Source organism: Kogia breviceps, chromosome 7 (genome assembly GCF_026419965.1).
Source record: "Kogia breviceps isolate mKogBre1 chromosome 7, mKogBre1 haplotype 1, whole genome shotgun sequence".
Taxonomy (NCBI): domain Eukaryota; kingdom Metazoa; phylum Chordata; class Mammalia; order Artiodactyla; family Physeteridae; genus Kogia; species Kogia breviceps.
In genome coordinates this window covers 97,305,936-97,333,189 of record NC_081316.1, presented here as the reverse complement: position 1 = coordinate 97,333,189, position 27,254 = coordinate 97,305,936, and the positions used below count along the sequence as shown (strand labels likewise).

The 27,254-nt window shown below is 37.8% G+C and overlaps 2 protein-coding genes and 1 pseudogene across 6 annotated transcripts in view; 2 read left to right on the top strand and 1 right to left on the bottom strand.

Annotated features, from left to right (window-relative positions):
• Positions 1-18,831, bottom strand: part of ATM (ATM serine/threonine kinase) — a 140,916-nt gene extending 122,085 nt beyond the window's left edge. For 2 of the 5 annotated variants that reach the window (XM_067038887.1, XM_067038888.1), the window contains exons 1-5: positions 18,082-18,831; positions 15,024-15,119; positions 14,828-14,940; positions 13,394-13,539; positions 9,498-9,662 (exon numbers count right to left, since the gene is read on the bottom strand). In XM_067038887.1, coding sequence (XP_066894988.1) covers positions 9,498-9,662; positions 13,394-13,539; positions 14,828-14,940; positions 15,024-15,095 — 496 coding nt within the window. In that variant the 5' untranslated portion in view covers positions 15,096-15,119; positions 18,082-18,831. Of the gene's footprint in view, positions 1-9,486; positions 9,663-13,393; positions 13,540-14,827; positions 14,941-15,023; positions 15,120-17,083; positions 17,166-18,081 lie in introns of those variants that run through there. The other 3 variants (XM_067038886.1, XM_059068247.2, XM_067038889.1) reach the window with 3 other exon arrangements.
• Positions 10,888-11,009, top strand: LOC131760696 (U2 spliceosomal RNA; annotated as a pseudogene).
• A 178-nt stretch (positions 18,832-19,009) lies between the features above and the next one.
• NPAT (nuclear protein, coactivator of histone transcription) overlaps positions 19,010-27,254 on the top strand; it is a 61,664-nt gene continuing 53,419 nt past the window's right edge. The window contains exon 1 of the mRNA XM_059068536.2: positions 19,010-19,256. Coding sequence (XP_058924519.1) covers positions 19,220-19,256 — 37 coding nt within the window. The 5' untranslated portion in view covers positions 19,010-19,219. The remainder of the gene's footprint in view (positions 19,257-27,254) is intronic.

Genomic DNA, 27,254 nt, shown 5'->3' with positions numbered 1-27,254 from the left:
TTCTGGAGGAGGCCATCATCTCTATCATCTCTATCTTCCAAGGCTCACTGTACAAACATACTTTAAAAAACAGTCTGGAAAAGAATAGTCAGGGTCATGTCTCAGACATGACATGCAGAAACGTGAAATGCATTGAGAATTATCTCCCAACACAATGAAAAGCAAAGTTGCTAAGGCAGGATTTTCTTCCCATAAAGAAATAATTAGGAAGTCCTCAGTTAGCAAAGTAACTTAAGAATAATTTCAGGGCTTCCCTGGTGGCGCAGTGGTTGAGAATCTGCCTGCGGATGCAGGGGACACGGGTTCGTGCCCCGGTCCGGGAAGATCCCACATGTCGCGGAGCGGCTGGGCCCGTGAGCCATGGCTGCTGAGCCTGCGCATCCGGAGCCTGTGCTCCGCAAAGGGAGAGGCCACAACAGTGAGAGGCCCACATACCACCAAAAAATAAAAAATAATAAATAAATAAATAAAAAAGAATAATTTCAACTGTATATGTCAAATAATTCTGCAGAAATAGCTTAAAGTCAGAAATGTTAAATTCAAAAGAATAAGGACAATATAAAAACCTCAAACATCAAATAGTAAGAAAAATGATTTTTCAAATGATTCCTATCATATCTGACTTTATAGAACTCTACACAAGTGCTTCCCAAAGTTTTTTCACTACATGCAATACCTAAATAATGGTAAAAACATGAATTAACACACACAAATTTGGAGACAGAAAAACAGGAGGCGTTATCTTTAGCATTTCCTTCTTATTACTTGGCAAGAGCAAAGTGGTGAAACAGGAAAAGCCAACAATACAACTCTGTCTCTGATTAAATCTCAACTTTCCGGGCTTTTATTTTACTTGGGGAAATTATCCCAGTTCTCACAGAATCCAACATATTCCCCTAGTAAGTTAAAAAAAAAAGCTGGTATAAGACATTTAACAAAAGTCTCAGAAGAGTAGAGTCCTACTTTTCCAAAAAAGGCGGCAGTGCATGCCTCCAAATGAATTTCTTTCTCCATGAATTCAACGACAAAAAGGCTCAAAGAGAAGATAGCAAAACAGCATGATATTAAAAAGCAGTTTCTGGGGCTTCCCTGGTGGCGCAGTGGTTGAGAGTCCGCCTGCCGATGCAGGGGACGCAGGTTCATGCCCCGGTCCGGGAAGGTCCCACATGCCGTGGAGCGGCTGGGCCCGTGAGCAACGGCCGCTGACCCTGCGCGTCCGGAGCCTGTGCTCCGCAACGGGAGAGGCCACAACAGTGACAGGCCCGCGTACCGCAAAAAAAAAAAAAAAAAAAAGCAGTTTCTGCAGACTCACAGACGTAAAGAACACACTTGTGGTTGTCAAAGTGGAGGGAGGTGTAGAGGAGGGAAGTATTGGGAGTTTGAGATTAGTAGATGCAAACTTTTATATATAGGATGGATAAACAAGGTCCTACTGTATAGCACAGGGAACTATGTTCAATATCCTGTGATAAACCATAATGGAAAGAATATGAAAAAGTATATATGTACGACCAAGTCACTTTGCTGTACAGCAGAAATTAACACAACATTGTAAATCAACTATACTTCAATAAATTTTTTTAAAAGGAGTTTCTGGAGTTAAGAAAATAAAATAAACCCCCAATGACATCATTAAATGTAGATTCCTTGGTATTTTACACAGACAGCCATATCATCTACAAATATGAACAGTTTTATTTCTTTCTTTCCAATCTGTATTCCAATTATCCTTTTCTTGCCTAACTGCCCTAGCTAGGACCAACAGTACAATGTTGAATAGGAGTGGTGACAGCGAATACCCTTGTCCTGTTCCCAATTTTTTTAATGAAAAGTTTTAAATTACAGATTTGATTTCTTTACTGGTTACAGAAGTATACAGATTACCTATTTCATACTGGGTGAGTTTTGATAGTGTGTGGTTTTAAGGAATTGTTCCATTTATTTTCAGTCATCAAATTTATGTGTGTAGAGTTGTTTATAGCATTCCCTTACTATTCTTTCAGTACCTGTGGAATCTGCAATTATATCCCATTTAATTCCTAACATCAATAATTTGTGTCTTTCTTTACCATACTCCTGCTAGAGGTTCTAGATTTTGATGTTTTCAAAGAATCAATTTTTCGTTTCATTAATTTTCTTTTAGTGTTTTCTGTTTTCATTGATTTCTGTTCTTCTGCTTGAAGTCTTTGGATTTGTTTGTTTTTCTACTTTCTTGAGATGGAGGCTAAGATTATTAATTTGATATCTCTTCTCTTTTCTAATGTAGGCATTTAATGCTATAAATTACCCTCTCAACATAACTTTAGCTACATTCCACAAATTTTGATATGTTGTAATTTTCATTTTCATTCAGGTTTTTTTCTTTTTTTTTTTTTTGTGGTACACGGGCCTCCACTGTTGTGGCCTCTCCCGTTGCGGAGCACAGGCTCCGGACGTGCAGGCTCAGCGGCCATGGCTCACGGGCCCAGCTGCTCTGCGGCATGTGGGATCTTCCCGGACCGGGGCACGAACCCATGTCCCCTGCATCGGCAGGCGGACTCTCAACCACTGCGCCACCAGGGAAGCCCTTTCATTCAGTTTTAAACATGCCTTGAGAATTTTCTTTCCACCCATGAATTATTTAGAAGCATGTCATTTATTTTCACAAAAGTACTACGAAGGAAAGAGTACCACAGTAGAAAATAAAAAGAGAGGAAGAAATTAGGAAAAACAATCAGAAAATAGCCGTGACATTTAAACTGAGACTTGAAGGAAGAGAAAAAATAGGCCATACAAAGGGTAGCCTCTGAAAAAAGAACAAATGCCACAGGTAAGAAAGAGCTTATACTCTCTAAACAGGAGTATGTGAGATGATACATAGCTATGTCAGAAGAAAATATTAGAGATCCTATTTTTTAATTAAAACTAATTACAGGGCTTCCCTGGTGGCACAGTGGTTGAGAGTCTGCCTGCCGATGCAGGGGACACGGGTTCGTGCCCCGGTCCGGGAGGATCCCGCATGCCGTGGAGCGGCTGGGCCCGTGAGCCATGGCCACTGAGCCTGTGCGTCCGGAGCCTGTGCTCCGCAATGGGAGAGGCCACAGCAGTGACAGGCCCATGTACCACACACACACACACAAAACTAATTACAAAAATTATGCTTTACTGATTTTTAATATAGAAATCGATAATGGCCCCTCTGGAAGACAGTTTGGCTGTTTCTTAAAAAACTAAACATACTTTTACCATATGATCCAGCAATCACGCTCCTCAGCATTTACCCAAATGAGTTGAAAACTTATCTGTACACAGATGTTTATAGCATTTTCATTCATAATCGCCAAAACTTGCAAGCAATCAACATGTCCTTCAGTAAGTGAATGGATAATTAAACTGTGGTAAATCCAGACAATGAAATATTATCCAGTGCTAAAAAGAAATGAGCTATCGAGCCATGAAAAGACATGGAGGAAAATGCGAATTACTAAATGAAAGAAGCCACTCTGAAAATACTATATACTGTATGATTCTAACTATATGACATTTTGGAAAAGGCAAAACTATGGAGACAGTTAAAAAGATTTGTGGCTGCTAGGGATCAAGGTGGAGAGAGGGATAAATAGGCAGAGCACAGAGGATTTTCAGGGCAGTGAACTATTCTCTATGATACAATAATGGTGGACACATATCATTATACATTTCTCAAAAGCTATAGAATGTACAACACCAAGAGTGACAATGTAAACTATGGACTCTGAGTGATATGAGGTGTCAGCATAGGTTCACTGACGGAAACAAATGTACTGCTTTGGTGCTGGATGTTTCTGTGCACGTGTGAGGTCAAGGGATATATGGGAACTCTGTACTTTCTGCCCAATTCTACTGTGAATCTAAAACTGCTCTAAAAAAATAAAGTCTATTTAAAAAAAGTTTGAAAATCACTGAGTTAGAGAATCTGAATGAAGGCCACTGCAGTTAGAGCACAGAAATTAGAAGGATGGAGTGGGCTTTAAGGTCAGAGAGACAGGCACAAGCAAAACTATGTAGCACTTCCAAGACCTGAAGGGAAGTCCATATTTTATATTAGTTATACAAGAAAGCAACTAAAGGTTTGTAACTTTTCTTCCTTTCTACCTTATTAGAAAAACTATTTTCTTCCTTAGGACAATCTTAGGGCTCTTGCTTTGGAATCTCTTCTTCTCAGGAAACATACATGAGCAATTTTCCTGTGTATTCAACTACTCTCTCTTCACTGACTCCTTCTGACTACATGTATATATACTCCAATCACTCTCTTCTTCAACAGGACCCCCCTTTCCCTTCCCCTTGTAACCAAAACTTTTGAAAATGTTGTATTTGTTAATCCATTTTCTCACTTGTCACTCATACTTTCACACCAGTTTGTTATACAACTGAACACCATCAACCAACTGACTCTAACTGCCATGTATAGAATAATTCATCCAACAATAGCAGATACACATTCTTTTCAAATGCATATGGAACACTCACCAAGTTAGACCTTATTCTTGATCATAAAAGAAATCGTAATAGTTATAAATAATTTTGGCTATAAAAAGCATGGTCTCTGACCATACCATTAAACCACGAAAGGAAAACAAAACAGGAGAAATACCCCAAATGAATGGGAATTAAATAACATACTTCCAAATAATCCAGGGTCAAAAGGAAACCCTCAAAAAAAACCTAGAAAACAGGGCTTCCCTGGTGGCGCAGTGGTTGAGAGTCCGCCTGCTGATGCAGAGGACACGGGTTCATGCCCCGGTCCGGGAGGATCCCACATGTCATGGAGCAGCTAGGCCCATGAGCTTTGGCCACTGAGCCTGCGCATCTGGAGCCTGTGCTCCGCGACGGGAGAGGCCACAACAGTGAGAGGCCCGCGTACCACAAAAAAAAAAAAAAAAAAAAAAAAAAAAAAAAAAAAAAACCAAAAACCTAGAACATATTTTGAATTGAAGAAAAAGAAAAAACAACATTGTCAATATTTGTGAGATGTGACTAAAGTAGTGTTTAGAGAAAAACTTATTATATTAAATGTACATATTTGGAAAGAAGCTCTCAAATCAATGATCTAAACTTAAGAAACTAGAGAAGAAATGAAATCCAAAACAAACAGAAGGAACTAATAATTATAAGATCAGACTCAGTAATGAAAGAGGCAATACCACTACACAGCCTAAGCACATTAAAAGGATAATGAGACAATAATGTTCAAGAACAACTTTACACTCATACATTCAACAACTTATATGAAATGAAATGAACAAATTCTTAAAGAAACAAATTCCAAAGGTCACCGAAAATATGTAACCTAAATAATCCTGCATCTATGAAATTGAATTCATAATTAAAAACCTTACAACCACCACCACCTCCAAATTCAATCCAGTAATATATAAAATGGATAATACATCATGCCCTAATAGGGTATATCCCAGGAACACAAGGTTGACTCAACCTGTGATAAACTGATCAACATAATTCACCATATCAATAAACTAAAGACAAAAAAACCCCATGATTATCTCAATATATGCACAAAAATATTAACAATTCAATATCCATTCATGATAAAAAACCAAGAGCAACCAGAATAGAAGGGAATGTCCTCAACCTGTAGTAATAGCTAATATGCTGAACTTCCCTGGTGGCACAGTGTACAAGAATCCACCGGCCAATGCAGGGGACACAGGTTTGAGCCCTGGTCCGGGAAGATCCCACATGCCATGGAGCAACTAAGCCCATGCGCCATAATTGCTGAGCCCACAAGCCACAACTACTGAAGCCCATGCGCCTGCAGCCTGTGCTCCAAAACAAGAGAAGCCACTGCAATGAGAAACCCACACACCGGAGCAAAGAGTAGCCCCCACTCGCCGCAACTAGAGAAAGCCCACATGCAGCAATGAAGACCCAACGCAGCCAAAAATTAACGAATTAATTAATTAATTAATTTTTAAAAAATACCTAATATGCTAATGATCAAACACTGAATGTTTCCCCCTAAAACCAGGAACAGGACAAGGAAGGATGTCTCTTCTCACTACTCCTAATCAAAATTATATTGGAGGAAAAACTATAAATCTCTTAGAAGAAAACACAGGAGGAAAGTTTCATAACATTGGATTTGGCAATGATTTATTGGATATGACCCCAAAAGTACAGGCAACAAAAGAAAAAAATAGATAGACTGTATTCATCAAAGCAAAACCTTTTGTGCATCAAAGGACATTATCATAAGAGGTAAAGGCATCCCATGGAATGGGAGAAAGTATTTCCAAACCATATATCTGATAAGGGATTAATATAGAATACATAAAGAACTCCTACAATCCAACAACAAAAAACAAACAACCCGATTAAAAACTGGGCAAAAGATTTGAATAGACTTTTGTCCAAAGATGATATACAGATGGCCAATAAGCACATGAAAAGTTCAACATCACCAGTCATTAAGGAAACGCAAATCAAAATCACAATGAGAAACCACTTCATACACATTTACATTAGGATGGCTATTATCAAAAAAAGAAAGAAAGAAAAAGAAAAAGAAGTGTTAGTAAAGGTGTGGAGAAATTGGAACACTTGTGCATTGCTGATGAAAATGTAAAATGGTGTAGCCCTTGTGGAAAACAGTATGGTGGGTACTCAGAAAATTAAATACAGAATTACCATATGATGCAGTAATTCCACTTCTGAATATATACCCAATTGAAAGCAAGGACTCAAAGAGCTATGTGTATACTATGTTCATAGTAGAGTTATTCACAATATCCAAATGTGGAAACAATCCAAGCGTCCAATGATAGATGAATGGATAAAACAAAATGTAGTACACACATACAATGGAATATTATTCAGACTTAAAAAGGAAGAAAACTCTGACATATGCTACAACACGGATGAACCTTATACATTATGCTAAGTGAAATAAGCCATTCAGAAAAGGACAAATACTGTACAATTTCACTTATAGGAGGTACTAGGGTAGTCAAATTCAGAGACAGAAAGTAGAATGGCTGCCAAGAGCTGGAAGTGGGGAGCAGGGGAAGTTCCCATTTAATGGGTACAGAGTTTCAGTTTGAAAGATGAAAAATGTTCTGGAAATGAGTTGTGATAGTTGCATAACAATGTGAATATACTTAATGCCAGTGAATTGTATATGCAAAAATGGTTAAAATGGTAAATTTTATGTTATGCACATCTTACCATTAAAAAAAAAAAAATTGGGCTTCCCTGGTGGCACAGTGGTTAAGAATCTGCCTACCAATGCAGGGGACATGGGTTTGAGCCCTGGTCTGGGAGGATCCCACATGCCACAGAGCAGCTAGGCCCATGAGCCACAACTACTGAGCCTGTGTGTCTGGAGCCTGTGCTCCGCAACAGGAGAGGCTGCGAAAGTGAAAGGTCCGCGCCCAGTGATGAAGAGTGGCCCCGGCTCGCCGCAACTAGAGAAAGTTCTCGCACAGAAACAAAGACCCAACACAGCCAAAAATAAATATAAAATAAATAAATTAATTAAAAAATTTTTTAAAAATCATACTGAGGTCCTAGTTAATATAAGGTAGAAAAAAGAAATAAGGCCACATGGCTCACAAATGAAGGAACAAAAAACTCTCTACTACTTGCAGATGACACAATTGTCTAAATAGAAAATTCCCCAGAATGAACAAAAGAGCTCCTAGATCTAATAAGCAATTTTAGCAAGGTTCCAGATCAATATGGTATACAAAAGTCAACTGTACTTCTGAACAACATGGAAAAGAAAATGTTTTAAAAAGACAGTAAAATTTACAAACTACTGCAGTATAAATCTAACAAAAATATATAAATTCTGTATGCTGATAAATCAAAAAAGATGTAAATAAATGGAGAGATATATCATGTTCATGGATTGGAAGAGTCTATGTTAAGATGTCTATTGCTCCTTAGTTCAATAGGTTCAACGTGATACCAATAAAATCCCAGCAGGATTTTTTGTAGAAATCAACAAGCTGATTCCAAAATTTATATGGAAATGTTGGTTTAGAAGACTAAGGCCATCTTTTCATCTCACTCTAAACTCTCTCCCTAGACAATCTCATCCATAACCATGGCTTCAATCACCACCTCTACCAAATATATTTTGAATGTAAACTTCACTTCTTGAGCAGGCTTCATTAGAGAAGTAAATTTCAGAGAAGGTAAGTAACTATAAAAAAAATTCAACAAAAAGACTATTAGAAGTGAAAGTAATTTGCTTAAAAATAGAGAATTTCAGAGAACATGCCAGATGATGGAATCAGAGTAAAGAGACTAGAGGAAGGACTGCCTTTGTTTCAGAGACCCATAGTTACAAGTAATAATCTAAAATGTACAAATATTCTAAATATTTAGGCTGAACCATTTTGGTGACAGACATGTCGGTATACCCTAGATATCACTGGCCTATTCTCTAAAGGCTGCCACTAGGCTTACTGAAGGCTCTGTTTGGGACAAAGCCTCCTTTGTGTTCAGAGCAACAGCAAAGGCCCCAGATAAGAAATTAAGCAATAGCTAAGAAGGCCTTTATTCATGTGGGAACAGTAGAATACAATGTAGACCACTGATTACGTCATGGGTTTATGGTCCACAAACATCTTATTTTGAAATGATAAACTGATGGTAAAAAAAATATAGATAAATGTCTTTTAAGTTAGCACAATTTATCTTGAATAATTCTCAATGAAAAATACTGAGTTTCTAAATTTTCAGAGGTGGCTGTATTAGAAGACTTTGACATCTGGCTTAAAGACACCTCATTAAAGCCAAATACCATTTTCACCCATTAAGCCACCCAGAGCCAGAAATACTCCACTTTTGAAATCAATCAATTCAAAAATTTCAGCCTCTGACCAAACTTCCTTTGTGGTCTCTTAGTACCTCTCATCTACAAACTGTCAACAATACCTCCATGGCACCCCACTCTACTTATCTTGTAAGTCACTGGGTCCTATATGTTCTATTCTAATATTTCATTTCAATTACCTTACCAGTGACCTGCAAACTACCTAGTCCTAATGGATATTTCTGCATCCTATTACTTCTACAACACTATAAATGTCACACCCCTTCCAACTTGAAATTCTCTTGCTTTCCCTTTTATGACATCTCTCTTGGTTTTCTTCTTTCTACTTTAATCATTGTTGCATTTAGGTGTCACTGATCTGTGAACTCACTGCATTATAACTTTTGGTTTACTTGTTTTTTTCTGTCATTGGACTGTCAAGTCTTTGAGGACAGGTATGGCATCTTTCAATTCTGTAATTTTAGTTCTGATAGCAGGCACCAAATACATTACTAGTGACAATTTAAGAAGTACATAATACATGAAAAGTGTCAGATTCTATAATCATTTAATTTTACTAAGGTACTGTTAAACTGTGAGGTCATTTGGGGGATATAAATAGACTCTGAATGCTCTTTTGGTGAAATTTCATTTCACAAGGAAAAATTCACAAATAACAAACTTCAAAACATACCTGTCCACTGTTGCTGAGATATTTCACACCAGTATTTTCTCACTGAAAGAATGTCCTTCAGCAATATGTTGCTACAATCAGCTCCATAAATGGCACCATTAGATGAATCTTTCACTGTATCCATGATATAATTCAAGAGTTCTTGACATTTTAGCCTGGGTGCTCCTATTTAAAAATAAACAAACAAAAACATATAAATCTTAAGAAAAATAAGTTGAGGATGCTTGGAATGGCAATTGTATAAATTGGGAAATTACTATTAACTAACCTCCTTCTCATAAAACAGGGATTAGCAAACTATGGCCCAGGGGCAAAATTCAGCCAACCACTTGTTTTTGGAAATAAAGTTTTATTGGACCACAAACATGTCTATTCATTTACATATTGTATATGGCTACTTTCATGCTAAAACGGCAAAGTTGAATTGTTGAGACAGAGACTACACAGCCTGCAAAGTCAAAAACATTTACGATCTGGTCACTTTACAAAAAAAACTTGCCAATCCTATAGGATTATATAGCAAAAACAATCATTCATTCTACCTTAATAATTCACAATTTCTGATATTAGACCTTGAGTGACCCAAAGTTTCCTGGTATTGTTTATAAAAACCTGAATTTATTAGAATAAGATATAAGAGAATACTATTTACTTTGAAAAGCAAAATTACTTCCAAGTCCTATAATAGCATTTACTATATACACATATGTAATGCTATATTTTTTAGTTTTTTTTATTTATTAGAGATCCTGAAAATTCAGAATTAATGGATATATATATATTTTTTTAATGGAACTCTTTTTTTAAAATTTATTTTTGGCTGCATTGGGTCTTTGTTTCTACACACGGGCTTTCTCTAGTTGAGGCGAGCAGGGGCTACTCTTCATTGTGGTGCACAGGCGTCTCATTGTGGTGGCTTCTCTTTGTTGCGGAGCAACAGGCTCTATGCTTGCGTACTTCAGTAGCTGTGGCTTGCAGGCTCTAGAGCACAGGCTCAGTAGCTGTGGCACACAGGCTTTGTTGCTACGTGGCATGTGGGATCTTCCCAAACCAGGGCTCAAACCCGTGTCCCCTGCATTGGCAGGTGGATTCTTAACTACTTAACTACTGCGCCACCAGGGAAGCCCTGGATATATTCTTAAAGGTAACAAAAGTACATTTAAAAGTTATTTGTTACTTTCAGTAAATCGTATTGATGTCACAGCTGAAATTTTTCATATTTCAATATTAACAATCTTAAAATTGCATATAAATTTCTTGTTGTAAGTTATGAGCAGGGTGCAAGTCATTATGTATATTTTAATATATTCTAATTTAGGATTTTTTTATGATGAGACTAGTTATATTTAGAAGTATGATAAATAAATATACACTGATATAACAAAAAATCATCACTTCTTGGCCTTTTGGCTAAGATCAAGTGTAGTTTCTGTTCTTATTAGTTTAAAATATCATTTTTACTTATGGCTTATAATTTTAGGCATCTGGCTAATGATGAAATGCACAATCATAATATCCTCTGCTGTAACACCCTGTGCATTTCTCTCTTATAGTCTTCCTAACATTTTCTTAACTATAACATCTGTTATAGTTGAACAATATTTGCTTATTAGTTCCTTCCAATCTACCTCTTTTTTTCTGATCTCTGTTTCTTTCATCATACCTTGGGTACCAATGTTAAGCAAGTCTGGCAAAGTCTGGACATGTGTTTAAATTCTCATCAACCCTCCAACCATTTAAAAAAAAAAATTGAAGAAGTGAGATGACATGATAGTAGCTCCTGGTTTTGCTCCAAGATTAAAGATGTTTAAGTTACAAAGTAAAACTTGAAAGAAAAAATATCCTTTAATAAAAATATTTTTATGCGCTTCCCTGGTGGCACAGTGATTGAGAGTCTGCCTGCTGATGCAGGGGACACAGGTTCGTGCCCCGGTCTGGGAAGATCCCACATGCCACAGAGCGGCTAGGCCCGTGAGCCATGGCTGCTGAGCCTGCGTGTCCGGAGCCTGTGCTCCGCAACGGGAGAGGCCACAACAGTGAGAGGCCCGCACACCAAAAAAAAAAATCATTTTTCAACCATTTAAATAATCTCACACTGAAAATTTCATCCATTCATTCCTATAAACCAACATATTGATACTTTCATACATTTTTAAATGTGATCACAGGCTTCCCTGGGGGTACAGTGGTTGAGAATCCACTTGCCAACACAGGGTGTATTCCTGGTGGATTCCAGGTTCGATCCCTGGTCTAGGAAGATCCCACATGCCGTGGAGCAACTAAGCCCATGCACCACAACAACTGAGCCTGCACTCTTAGAGACCGTGAGCCACAACTACCGAAGCCCACGTGCCTAGAGCCCGTGCTCCGCAACACGAAAAGCCACCGCAATGAGAAACCCTCCCACCACAACGAAGAGTAGCTCCCACTCGCCGCAACTAGAGAAAGCCCGTGCGCAGCACCAAAGACCCAACGCAGCCAAAAATAAATTCATTAATTAAAAAGAAAATGTGATCTCCATTGTTAATTTTGCAATAGAAGGTTTTTTTCACTTTAAAGCAAAATTCTAAGCTGCAAACTTTTCTGATGGGCTACTAATGGGCTACAAATATCTTTCTCTCCCTCAGTCACAAATTCTGTCAGACCATATTAAGATCTGTTAAGAGCCCAGCATTAGTAGCCAAGAATACAAATTTTAATGGATGCAGAGCAAAAGCAGATGCAAAAATATTTCGGTGTAGCTTTCTTCTGTCTATGCTGGAGTCCCTTCCCAGGACTTGCAGCTATCCACACAAAATGGCATCTCAGAAGAGCCGAAAAAATAAATTTTTCCTAAAGCCACTGTCTTTTAGACTCAAGTCTCATACCACCGTTCTGAAACATCATTCACTAACAATCTATATTCTTCTACTTAATAATGTTTACCAACATTGGGCTTTTCTGATTCTTCAACTAAACTTGGCATCACAAAGCCACTTTCTTATCTGTGAAAAATAAAGTTTGAGTCCAAGTCCCTCAACAAACATTTCCACCTCTAGCTTTTTAGCATTGTATGAAAACCATTTCCTTACATAAGTCTGCTAGGATTTTGCATTTTGGTTCAAAAACATTGGCTTTTCAAAACTGTATAAGTTCAAAATGGGAGATATGTGGCTCATCAGAAGCAAAAAAGAACTTTTTTTTTTTTTAATGAATAGTAAGCATGCTATTAGTTAAAGAGTGTGGGTTCTGACTGCCAAGAAAGCTAATGTGATCTTAGAATGAATCAGTAGAAATACAGAATAAAAGATATGCAAGTCCTGCTCCATTCCATACCAATCAGAATATGCCTATAAGATTGAGTCCCACACTTTAAGAGAAGAGAATTAAACTGAAGAATATCCAGAAGTGACACCAAAACTAGCTCATATGAGCAACAGGAAGTAGGTCTGTTTAGCTTAGAGAAGAGGATTCAGGGGAAATATCATGGGTAACTTCAAATATCTCAAAGGATATCTGAAAAAAGTATATTGAAAAAACTGAGTTAGTATTCTTCTAAATTATCTCAGCAAACAGAAGCAGTAACAAAAGGAGACAGGTTTTCACTACTATGAAAACTACTCAAGCAGAAAAGAAAGCCTCAAAAGGCATGTTTAATCATTAAGGCTACCTAAATGCCAGGGACATACAGATGGGATCCAAGAAAAACGGGTAGATGAAATAATATTTTTTAACCCTTCCAAACCCTGCGATTCTATCATTCCATGCTTGTATAAATTCCTCCAAATATATGAACCTATAGTATTAAAAATCATTATATGTACTAGAAATTAGACTTACCACTGAACTTTTATCTCACCATATTCAGACCAAACTCATGTAACAATAATCTATTAAGCCAAGTTAACAGCACTTACTTTTATTTGCACATTTGATGAAGTATTTGACTAAGCTACTGATTTCTTGCATCTTTTTCTGCCTGGTGGCTTGTGTTGAGGTTGATACATTTGGTTTTGCTGTTCTCAGACATTCTGTTTCTTTCTGAATATATTTCTGTAAAACTCTTCAAGAAAGTGCAATGTAATTTCAGAAACTCATTAAATACTTAAATTATTATAATAGTTTCAAAAAGTCCTTCATGCCATCATAAAGAGCACTGTTTAAACCACATTGCTTCAATCAATGTACCAGCTAAACAAAACAATTACATTTCTTTTTTAAGGCCTAAGTCCTCAGCACCAATTTAAAGTCTGGCCTGCAAAGCTCTTAATCTGTAACCTCCAGGATCTTCTATTGTTTTCCTGCCTGCTTTCTCATTTTATCACTAAAAGCTTGCAATGCTATCAGGGGCTCTCAATTCTTTCTCACCTCTTTCTGTTATTCTGTACATGACCTATCTCTTTCCTAGGCAGTTGGTAATGTCTCTAGCCTTTAAATGAAGCCTGCCTATAAGATATTCATGATTAGCTGGGTACGTCAGGTGCATATCTGGCCTACATGATCAGCTTACGCCGAACAGTATTTACCTTTAGATAACTATATTTGTGGTATTTGAAATAAAGTAAGTAACCAGAGGAAAAGAAGTATATATTTTTCATGTTATCTACAATGATATCTGCAATGGTCTATCTAGTACCAAATAGAGCTAAAAAATAAAATAGATGATCTGTTCTAAACATTCAAGAACAAGTAAATACTCATATTTCCCCTTGACTGAAAATGTTCTTTCAAGTTTATCAGTATTCTACATTAATTTAAAATATTTTATTCATCTTTCCTAAGTCTTATAATCTATTTCTAGTTATAAATGGACTTCATAATTGAAAATTATGTCTTAATGTAAAAATTATCAATTCTGTTTGCCACTCCAGTTCAGCAATGAATTGTGGCTCTCCAATGCCAGAGTTTTGTGTTTGTTAACTGCATTCATATAGAGTTTTTCTAAAATTCCTTTTTGCTTTTTTATTATAGTTTAACATATGGCAGTTACTTAGAGCAATATTTAAAGATGTCAAAGTAACAATGAAGGACTTGATATAACTTAATTTTATGCTCTAATTTGAAATAAAGTCTTATGAATGAATTGGTATGAAAGAAATTCTCTCTAATCTTGAGTGAAATATGTCTAAGACATTTTATTGAACAAATGATTCAAAAATTTTAACTTTTTCTATATGAACATCCTTTAAAAATTATGTTTCAGATAAATATTGAGTGACAATTTCCTATGCAAGGCACAATGGTACACAGAGAGCGAAGATAAATTAGACCTACATACATAAAAAAAATCACAAGAGAAATAAAAATGAAAAAGAAAAATAAAGACAGTAAAAAAAATTAGAATGGAATACCTAAAAACAGCATCCCAATTCAAATATTTCCCTTGTTTGGAATCTGAATGCTGATCTAAATGTTGAACGGTTTCAGGATCCTGAATCAGGCGCTTAAATTTCTCAACCTCTTTCTGAAAATGAAAAAAGAACAAAATAATGCGTTACCAATCATACACTTGTTTCAAGGAAAGATTAAATATAAGTAATTTACTACCCTTCGTTCTGTAGCTCTATCATGTTCTAGTTGACGGCAGCAAATAAGCAGATCATTAAGTGCTAGACTCATGATTCAGAATTTCAGAAAACACATCTGTAAAAAAAAAATATACATATGTAAAATTATTTCAGACTGTGGTATTAATATATAGTTAGATCTAACTGTATAGCTAGAGGCATACTATAATGTAAAATGATTTTTCTTAATACTTCCATATTTAAATGAGATTTTCTTAGAATATATCAAAACAAAGCCTTAACATGAAAATGTGTGTTGAATGTGTAGCAAGATAAAAATAAGTAAGGTATAATTTACTTTATTTTTCTGAGACCTCTTCTAAGAAGAGGATCTCTTAGAGGAGAGACATTTTCTTCTTCTAAGAAACATGACATTTAAATTGAAATATAAAAGATGGGAAAAAAGGCAGCCAGGCAAAGAATAAGGAAAAGAGCACTTAAGGATTTAACACTGTCTAAACGATTTAAAAGGACCCTTTCTTATATGTAGTGACTTGCCACTTTCCTGAGCCAAAAGCTTTAATTGCTTATGCTTTGGAATGGATATGTAAGAGGTTATCAGAGCTAGTAAGCCTCCTAGCACTTACATCTCAACTGGCTTTATGGTTTTCATTTAATACATAAAAATAGGAGGAAAATGATATTATTGTTATAAAAGGAAACAAAGGAAATTATATGCTATAGTGATATACCTTGCAAATGTCAAAGGTCAACTATATTTTTCTATGTCTTAATGCCATTGCAGTAGACCTCCTCCTTTTAGATTTTCTGGTATAATCCAACCTTCCTTTGATAAACTTAAAAAAAAAAATCTTTCAAGAAAAGCATTGTTTTAGTATTTCTGAGCCTTTTTACAAAGAAGCTTCATTTTTGTTACTATAAATGTTTATAAACAAGGAAAAAATGTATGTCTATTAATCTACACTACATATATATCTCAAAAGGAAAAAAAGGTGGGCAAAGTCCTTTCCCCATCCATCCACATAAATTCTACTCAATCTTTCAAGATCAAGTATATTACTCTGCCCCTGATTAATCTCACAGAATCTTAAAATTGGAAGGAACTGAGAGACCATGTCCAATCTTCCTAAAAAGGAAGAAATCTCTCCAACAAAATTATTTCCCTCTCTTTAAACACTCTCACTTAGAACAAACTTCCTAATAAGACTACCTATTTTATTGGCAGATAGCTCTAATTCTCTTCTCCATTTATATCCATAAGTTGTTCTGATTCCTTTACCCCTATAACAACCTCCTTTTCTATGCTGTAGAATACAGGTCATTATTTATTTGATTGCCTTTTTCATTTGATTGTATACCTTTTGAAGGCAAGGACTGTCGTTTTTATTTTTCCATTCCTTATAGTTGTATCTAGAACTCCTCTCCCTTCTTGCTCAATCTTAGTTTAAAGGCTTCCTGAGTCAATAAGGAAAATAAAATTGGGATTCTAACCAATGAAAATACCTTAGCAATATCCAAAGAACCGTAAAGGCAGGCACCTATATTCTTAATGTTATTTGCAGTGTGAAAAAAAATCCATGTTTACTGAACATGTGACACTTCCAAGAAGTGACAGCCCTAAACTTTTTTTTTAAGCTGTGGCTTTTCTGAACTTGCTTCTCCCCCTATCCAATTCTCAGAGATTGATTACTTTCAAGAAAACAAAACAGTTCAGTATTATCTACATAAACAGAAAATGTTCATTCACTGCGACAAGCAACAATACTTACTGGGCAACTACTGTGTTCAAGGTACTATGTTAGGGGTAGTTAGACACATAATGAACTAAATAGACACAAATCCTATCCTCATGCAGTCATGACTAGTGGGGAAGAGTGACAATAAACAAGTACACTGATAAATCAATGCATAATTCCAAATTGTGATATATGACTCAAAGGAAGCAAATACACAATAGCAATGGAAAGGATCACTTTTTATAAACTATCAAGGAAGATGTATCAGAGGAGGTTACAATAAAGCCAAGATCTGAATGAACTGATGCCAATCATAGAAAGAGTTAAAGGACCAACAACTGACAGAAGGAAACCAGCACAGCCAAAGGGTCCCAAGATAGAAAAATGCAAAGTATGTTGGAGGAACTGAAAGATGGCCGGAGGAGCTAGAGAGTAGACAGGCAGAGTAAGAGTGTCACCAGATAAAGTTGAATTCAATTAATACATTAACCCACAACGATTTAGGTTCCACTCCCAACCATGCAACTGGCATGATACATGTTTCCTAAGTAACAGCTTCTGAATTGGCAAATCCGTTGTTCCTTTTCGGATCTCAACCAAGTTTGGTCCCTTTGCAGAATTTGACAATGATGCTTATATACCATCTTCCTAGATCTAATTCTGCCTGTAGCATGCCATTCTTTTCTAACGGTAAGAGTGTGGAGTCTGTGGTCAGATTGTACTAGTTCATAACCTTGTCCTGCCACTTACAAGCTGTATAACCTTGGGCATGTTAGCTAATCTCTCTAAACCTCCGTCTTCTCAATGATAAAATGAAAAACAATACTAGAACTGAACTAGACCTTCAAGAGTTATTGTAAGGATTCGTGTCCATGTTTGACACAGTGCCTGGGACATAGAAATTGCTCAATAAATGTTAGCAACTATTATGATTCCCTTCCTTTCTGTTTCACAAGTCTCTTTTGATGGTTCTTTTTCCACCCACACCTGAAAGAACATCCTTGTCTCCTTACTTCTCACTGTATATTCTCACAGTAGGATCTCATCCATTCCTATGACTTCAACACGTGAAAAATGCCCAAATCTATTTCATTCAGTGCAGGACCTCACTCTTGAGCTTCAGGAAGCTTTTACACGTTGTGCCTTTATATGCGTTTTCCCTTCTGTCTAGAAGGTTCCTATGATCCTCCAGGACAATTTAACACTGCAAGGTCTCACCGCAAACAGAATTGATTCTCCCAGGCTAAGTTTCTACAGAACCTCATGCACTCCTCTACCACCACAATCCTCTTCTATCACATTTTCATTCTTAATTCTAATAGTCTTGTTACTTTTCTGTACCTGGTAAAAGCAGCCACCAACGCTCTTGCGTGCTCACCACAGAACAGGATTATCACAAGGAAGACAGTACAGAGACTCGGTCACACAGCTAGCTGACTCGAACTCCGGCGGTGTGATACCAAAGCCCATGCTCTTAATCATGAGACTGTAGTTTAAGCCCAAACAAATTAAAACTACTAATTATGAGAGGGGAGAAAAAGATGATTACTCAAGCCATCAAGTTACATATGGACACAGGAAGGGTACGCGCACGAAGGTTCAATTCTGGGCATTAAGAAGTAGGTTCAAGGCTAAGTCGGCTGGAGGAGGAAGGGTGGGCGGACGAGAGCGATAAGGACAGTGGGCTAGGCAAGATGAGGTGAAGAGAGGAGTAAAGGGCCGCTCTGGAGGAGTGAGTCTGAAGGCCAGGACTGAACGGCTCAGATACGACTGAATTCCCCAACGCAGAAGCCACTGCGCTGCTTCCGCGCCCCTACCGCTGGACTCGGATAGCCAAGGCGGAATCTCTGGAAGCGGCGATGGCCGAAGCTTAGAATCCCGCTCAACTCGACTCCCTCACGGGCCGAGCCGGCTGTCCACGAACTATTCCGGCTTCTGGATCAAACCTGGCGTGACCGCGCAGCGTGCGTCTCCGTAGGAAGCAGTAAGGCAGACGGCCGCCAGGACACTGTCTGCCCATGCGCGCCAAACGCTACAAGCTCTCAGCTCCCCTCTCTCGCACCCCCAAAACGACAGGCTCATCTTAGGAAACGCGCCTGCTCCCTGCCCGCCAATGGCCTGCGACCGCTGCGTTCGCCGCTCGCACTGCCCGCCAATAGCGTGCGACCCTGCCTTCGCCGCTCGCCTTCTAGCTCGGGCTCCGGCTCACTCGTCCCGCCTCCTCGCCCCCTTCAGCCCCACCCCTCCAAATATGAGGACGGATATGACGACAGTTCGAAAGAGAACCAGGCGGGTTTTATTTCGGCGCCTTTCTTTCTCCGGCGGAAGCGATTGGCTGGCAAAGAGCTAAAGAGGAGGGACAAATCGCCGCGGGTTTAGTGCCGCCACTGGAACCGGGAGATGCGGCGCAGGAGCTGTCGCTGTGTTGGCTTTTACCTGGGTCTCGTCTCTTACTGCGGTTTCTTCTGCGGCTTTGATCATGCTGTTACCTTCGGACGTAGCCCGACTGGTATTGGGTAAGCGCCGACGCGGGAGGGAGGGGTATTGAACCAGGCTAAGCAGGACGGAAGGACCTTTGGGGCCAAAGGTTTTCCTTGGGTGGGGAAGCTTTGGGGCTTTGCCTCCCCGCCTGCAAATTCAGACTGGAGGTGAATCTTTCTCAGTCGGAGGCTCGGATGGTTTAAGCTTCTTTGTGTGTGGATGCTCCTCTCTTCCGAGGCTCCGTGGCGAGGGCAGGCTGAAGAGAAGCTCGGGGTGAAACACCTGAGGCCCGGATCCGGTGGGAAAGTCAGGCCTGCACACTTAATTAGGATCCCTGCAAGGGGAGTTGCCTACGTGATGGATGGACTGCGTTCTTCAGCCTTGGGCTCACTTTCCCGTGTCAGGGCTGGGACCGAATTAGGAAAAATAAGAACTTCCCCAGCCACCCAGCTTTGTAGAAGGACCTTCCTGGCGGCCTTCTCATAACTAACCCTTAGAACTACGAATTTGGGACAAATGGGGTGATCTTCCCTCTCTATCCCCCACCCTCCCGCAAGAAGTCGTAGAGTGTAGAGGTTTGAAATGCCAGTTGCATACTTTAAGACAGCAGCAATTCCTGTTCTTTTGATTAGCAAGAATTTTCACAGGGGAAATGCCTTCCAGTTAAACATTTTCTAGTCCTAGTTAGTTTTTCCTCAATTTGAAAAGAATTAGTAGCACTGCCAGTTGTCAGGCTGTATTGTCTGTGTGGGAAACGGGTTTTGTTGTTTTTCCCCTGAAAGAATAAAGAGGATTGTACTGCTGGGAATGAGAGCCACATAAATCTCAAAACTGGAGCCAGTGATTTACAGACATCATATGTGAATGGTAAATGGTAAAAATCTGTGATAAAACTTCCCCTGGTATCCACTGCCATTACTACCATGATTTTATTGCCAGAAAAATCCATTTCTTATTCCATTTTAAGTACTCAGCCCTGTGCAAAAAAAAATGGCTTTTGTGCACAGGCTCTTGATGAGCACATTTTGCAGAAAACGTTATAAGGTAATGATTCTACCATATGTTTTTAGAGAAAATAATGACTTAAGTTTAAACTAATATTTTGTTAATGTTTGGCTAATCTTTTATGCACATTATCAGAACTGAATATCAACAGTTAACCTACATCATCTAAGGAAAAAGCTAGCTATCTTGTAATTGTTATATTAATTAGACTTATATGTAACAGATCCAAAGTAGACTTTCACAAAGTTCACAATAACATTGACATACTTTATTATGGATAGCTGTCCTGTGCATTGTGGGATGTTTAGCAGCATCCCTGGCTTCTATCCATTAGATGCCAGCAGGACCCCAGTCCCCACCCCTACCCAGTCGTGAGAATAAAAAGTGTCCAGATATTGCCAGTATGTTTCCTGGAGGGCACAAACCACTGGTCGTAAGAAAGCAGTATGATTTTCTAACTGGAATAATTTGCACCAAACTTGTATTTATTCTCCACAAACCAGCTGCTCTCCTAGACTTCCTCCTTTTTAAAATGAGTAAAAACTACAGAGATTGTTTCTTACCCTAAAATTCTTATTTGTCATTCACATTCCATTTTCATTGCCACCAATCCTAGCAGTATGCATCCCATTACTTCTCTTTTGGACTGTTGTAATGGCTTCTCATATGGTCTTGCAATTCATCTTACTTACTGTTACAAAAATCTGCCTAAAGCATTCACACTACACCTCCAATTCTGAAAGTTGAAAGAGTTATGCACTTAACAAAAATTTCAAGTTGTGCAAAAGAATAATACCAAAAAAAGCAAATCTCCCCACACTCACCACTCTTGCTTTTTTCATTTAGCATTATCATATCAACATGGAGATCTATGATCACACAACTTAGTGGCTTAAAATATTAACAGTTTTATTATTTGCTCATGATTCTCCTCCTGTCAGTACTCCCTCCCTCTCAGTACTCCTTCAGCCCCTCTCATTGTTGGCCCCTTTTCTTCATTATGTCCTTTCAGCAAATCTTTGGGTGTGTAGTATGTTCCAGGCACTGTGCCAAATGCTAAAAATAGGGTTCTCCCCTTAGAGTTTACATAATTGGGTTTTTTACCCTTACCCACACACACCAAAACATTTTCTTAGACCCCACCTCACATTCTATCTAATGTTCTTTCTATGTCACCCTTTCACAAGTCAGATTTATTCAAAGAATAAGCTCTACTTAGTTGCTCTATTTCCTCACTTAGCTTTCATTCTTCAGCACACTGTGCTAACTTTCGTACCTCAGTACTCCACTTAAATAGCCCTTGCTACTCCGCTATATCCAGCTATTTCCTTGCTGGAATTTCTTTAAATATTGTATAGGCCAAACTACATCAAAGTGTTGTTTGTTGCCTCTGGGCCACCAGTTTTGGTTTTATTAGTATGTCATACAAGGTGCTCTGTGGAACTAATCCTACCCATCTCTCTTGCTTGATCTCAACTTCTCAACATAGGCTGTATGCTCCAGGCATACCAAACAACTTGCAGTGTCTCCAAATACTCTTCTTATGTATTTTGTTCTCTCTGCCTGCAATGTTTTTCTCCCCGTCATCCTAGTACACTTGTATTCAAGGTTCAGGTCAATTGTAATCTCTCAAACTTTTTCCAGCAGGTACAGTTAGTACTTTCTCCTTATATGCTCTCATGGCATTGTGGATTACTTCTGTCATATTCTTACCATGTTTTATTGTAGCTTTGTGTTTACTTTTTTTTTTGGTAAAATAAACATAACAAAATTTAACCATTTTAGCCATTTTTACAGTTCTGTGGCATTAAGTACAATCACATTGTTCTGTAACCATCACCATCATTCACCTATAGAACTTCACCTTACCAAAATGAAACTTACTTTTTTGTCCTATTTAGTATTCTTTATCTGGGATAAATGGACAGGCTTCAAGAGTTCTATGAGCCCCCAGACTATCTATAAAACTTAATGTATAGGTGGGGCATTTTTTTATGGGTAAAGTATCCAGAACTTTATTTAGATTCCCAAATAGGTTTGTTCCTTTCTGTGTGAGTCAGCATCCATTCAGGAAAACTGAAAGTAATCTGAGTATTTAACATGGAGGGATTTAATGAGGGAATTGGTTACACTGGTGATAGAAAAGCTAAGACAAGCTGCTTACATGAGCCAGCTCAGAGAGTAGCAACAGCAGGAAACCACTCTGATAAGCAGTAAGACCAAGAGAGATGAAACCCAGAGGCTGGTTTCACTGTGGAAGCTGGAAGGTAGACTTGTCTGGTGTGGGAGCAGTAGTAGAGGAGATTCTACAATTGCAAAGAGTAAATGGAGGAAAAAATCATGGCTGCTTCTAACTGCCCTCCAATCTCCAACTGGTGCTTCCCATTGATTGAACCCAACCAGAAGCTAGCTGACATGGAGCCCAGGAAAATGCCTGCAGGGGCTCAGGTTCCCTGTCCTACAGGGCAGAGCAGGGGAAACAGGAAGAGTAGATTTGAAGGCAAACAACCAGGACTGGCATACCTCCGAAAGTTGAAGAGCCACTGGTTCTATTAACATTTATATCACTAAGACATAGATATTTAATAAATTTTTACAGAATTGTAGCTGTGATCATGACCTTCCCCTTTGTACTGAATAATATCTGTCATTTTTTTCAGATTCTGTTTATTCAGATTCTGTTATTTATTCATAATGATATGTCATTGCTGACATTTACAACATTTTATGGCCCTTACCCATTCTGTCTTTTCAGCTGTATTTCCAACTGTTCTCCATCATATACCTCGTGCTTCATCCAGACCACGTGCTTCATCCAAACCAGGCATGTTCTTCAAACATGCTCCATATGTGCTTTCCATAAGCTTCATTGGGATTCCCCTACTGTCCCTCAAGATTTGTCTCTTCCTTGAAACATGCATAGTATTCCCCAGTCTGTTAATACTTTCTCTTGCCCCTATGAAGTAAGTCCAATTGTCTTACCACCTTTCCTTGTATTACAGTTATTTGCATATATATCTTTTGGGTCCTTGTAGATTATAGCTTCTTTATCGAGAGATTTTCTTTGTTATTTGTGGATCTAGTAATATAAAGCACTGCAAGTTAAGTCTTCCCAAGAATTATTTACATTTTTTAAAGATCTTAAACTACTGATATTTGGGGGAAATTATTAGAATATGTGAAGGAAATATTTTCAGGTAGGGGGGTTTGCTGTCTCTTGCTTTCTTCATAAGGTGTATCTCTTTTTATCTTTCTCTCTATATAAATAGGAAGAAGAGAGGGGCAGACTGTTGGCATCCTAGGTCCTAAAATTCAAAAACCCTAGATATAGCTAGGATTTTGTCTTTCCTTCTCTTTTTCAATTATGTTTTCCCTTCAGTCTATTTTGTTACTCATTACTACCTCCACTGAAAAGAAGGCAGAAGACAAGATTAAGAAAAAAGGACATTCAAATTACCTATTTGAACATTGTTCAGTAAGTTTACACAAAAGATGTAGTTATTTTATTTTAAAGATTTTTTTTTTTTTTTTTTTTGTGGTATGCGGGCCTCACTGTTGTGGCCTCTCCCGTTGCGGAGCACAGGCTCCGGACGCGCAAGCTCAGCGGCCACGGCTCACGGGCCCAGCCGCTCTGCAGCATGTGGGATCCTCCCGGACCGGGGCACGAACCCGTGTCCCCTGCATCGGCAGGGGACTGTCAACCACTGCGCCACCAGGGAAGCCCTAAAGATTTTTTTTAAGGAATAAAAAGGAGAAACAAATTTAACTAATTTTGATTGAAGAGTAACTATTTGTATTATTATAATAAAAGATAATTGGCCCCCATTGTGTATTTTCATTGTAACATTTTAGATTTAGAATAATTTGTACCTAAAATTTCCCCCATTATTGATTGAGAATTGGTTACAATCAGGTACTTAATGATAAATAAGCTTTTCGTAGGCAAATAACTGGTTAACTGTAAGTGTAATAATAAATGAGCATGAAAGCAGTCAACTGTTGCTTTACCACATTACTTTGGAACTTCCCAGACAAAAGTAAAGCAGAATACATCAAGTCTAATCCAAAATGGGAATTCTAGATAGCCCAAAGGTGGGCATTTTTTTTGAGAGCAGAAAAGATATATCAGATATTGCTATTTAAAAATGTATCATAACTTTTAAACACTGTTGTAGAAGCAATCTAGCCTTTTAACAAAGCCTTTTCTCAAATGTATACTATACAAAAGTATAATATCTTATGAGAAGCCAAAAACTATCTGGTCTTCGGTGATCCCTTTTTATTTTTTTGGCTGCGCCACTAATTCCCTGACCCTCGGCAGTGAAAGCACGGAGTCCTAACCACTGGACCACCAGGGAATTACCACCATATTTTTCTAGAAAGCTTAACTGCATATCACTATATTCTGTCTTGGGCAGCGTTTCTCAACCTTTATTTCGTTATCATACCCATAGGAAGTATTTTTAGACTTTTTTTTTCCCCTAATTGCCCCTTGCATGAAATTTTAATGTTAGAAATATACTGTTTATATATTGTATGTATATCTGTGATTTATGCATAAAAAGTTATATTTTATTCATTCCCCTTCCTCACCAGTACCAATTTTCACCCCCCTTGGGGCTATGTCATTCTTTTTGAGAATACTTGGTCTAGAAAAATGCAAATCCACTTTAAGGAATTAGATTTCATACCACCAGCTGTTAGAAGTCCCAAGTGGTTATCAATATATCTGGGTGATTAGTACTTTTGAAACTTTCTACCGTGAAAAGAAACTGTTTGGGGTCTTCAATTTAAATCTTGAAGCATGTAAAGAAAAAGCTCTAACTGCCCTGATTCCATGAATGATTCTGGTGATTTATATAGACATTTAAAATTCTAACTTCATGAAATCCTAGTGGCAGGTGACTTACTTATTCCAAATAATGTAACTGTTAGAAAGCCAGTCATAAAAAATGATTTCTTTTCAGCTGGCTATAGTTTTATTGGGGTTTATATTGGGTTGTTTATTTGTGAAAAATGAAAAAAACAAGGAAAATAGCAATCTATCTTTGATCCACATTTGAAGGTGATTTTATATTTTCAGTGAAGGGGATATTGAAGTGGTAGTATCTGAAATGAAAGGTTTCTTCTGATTTCTAAATGCTTTCTCACACTCCAAACGACAATGTCTCTGGTTGTTTTGTTTTGTGGTTTTTTTTTTTGTATGTTCGTTTCTCCCTGTAGCATTGATTAGCAAGAGGTTGGAAAACTGATTCATCAACTATGAGTACAAACTGGTGAATTGGTTCCCAAATCCCAGGTAGGGCATTCCCTAAAATGGGATGACAATTTCCTTGCCCTTTCCTTTTTATAATGCTCGTATATAATAACTTTGTAGGCCCTCTCAATTTTTTGACTTGAAGGGCCTGGTTGAAGATATCATTCCAGGTGAAGAGGGTAGACCTTTATAATTTTAAAGCTGGGAAAGACCTTAGTAATAATTGCCTTACTAGTTATTAACTATTATACCAACACTGAGGTAAATATACTACAAAGGGAATCTAGTATCCGGTAGTAGGATTTCGGTACATAGGGAATTCAAAAAAAGATTCTCTGCGGAAGTGATAATTACAGTAGACCTGAAGAATGAGTTGGAAGTAGCTAGGCTAAGAAAAGTTAAGCTGCCGAAGCAAAGGCAATAAAGTATACAGTAGCCTTGAAATAAGAGCATTCATGTATTGAGAACATGCTCAACATCACTAATTATTAAATAGAAATCAAAACTACAATGAAGTACCACCTCACATCAGTCAGAATGGCCATATTAAAAAGTCTACAAATAACAAATGTTGGAGAGGGTGTGGAAAAAGGGGAACCCTCCTACACTGTTAGTGAGAATATAAGTTGGTGCAGCCACTATGGAAAACAGTATGGAGGTTCCTCAACTAAAATTAAAGTTGCCATATGATCCAGTAGTCCCGCTTCTGGGCATATAAACAGACAAAACGATAATTCAAAAAGATACATGCACCTGTGTGTTCACAGCAGCACTATTCACAATAGCCAAGACATGGAAACAACCTAAATGTCCATCAACAGATGACTGAATAAAGATGTGGTACATGTATACAATGGAATACTACTCAGCCATAAGAAAGAATGAAATAATGCCATTTGCAGCAACATGGATGGACTTGGAGATTATCATACTAAGTAAAGTAAGTCAAAAAGAAAAAGACAAGTACCATAGGATATCACTTATATGTGGAATCTAAAATATGACATAAATGAACCTATTTACAAAACAGAAAAACTCTCAGACATAGAGAACAGACTTGTGGTTGCAGGGGGGAGGAGGGGATGGATTGGGAGATTGTTGTATAAACAATAAGGTGCTACCATACAGCACAGGGAACTATATTCAATATCCTGTGATAACCATAATGGAAAAGAATGTTTTAAATGTGTGTGTGTGTGTATTTATATATAACTGAATCACTTTGCTGTACAGCAGAAATTAACACAACATTGTAAATCAACTATATTTCAGTTTTTTTAAAAAAATTCATGTATTCGTGGAATTGAAAGACCAGTTTGGCTAGGAAAAACAGAATGACAAGACATAAGGCTAAAGAGGAAATTAGGATATAAAACAAGTAGAGCCTCATATGACATATTAAGAATATAGGATTTTTTCTCATTGAGATATAATTCACATACCACAAAGTGTAAATTTCAGTAGGTTTTAGTACATGTTGTGATATCATCACCATTATCTTAATTCCAGAACATTTTATCACCCCAGAAAGAAACCCCATACTTGTTAACAGTCACTCCCGATTTCTCCCTTTTCCCATCTTCTGGCAACTAGTAATCTACTTTCTGCCTATAGATTTTCCTATTCTGGACATTTCATGTAAATATGATTATACAGCATGTGGCCTTTTGTGTCTGACTTCTTGAATTTCCCAGTGTTTTCAAGATTCATCAATGTTTCAACAAATATAGATAATTCCTTCTTATGGCTGAATAATATTCTGTTGTATGGA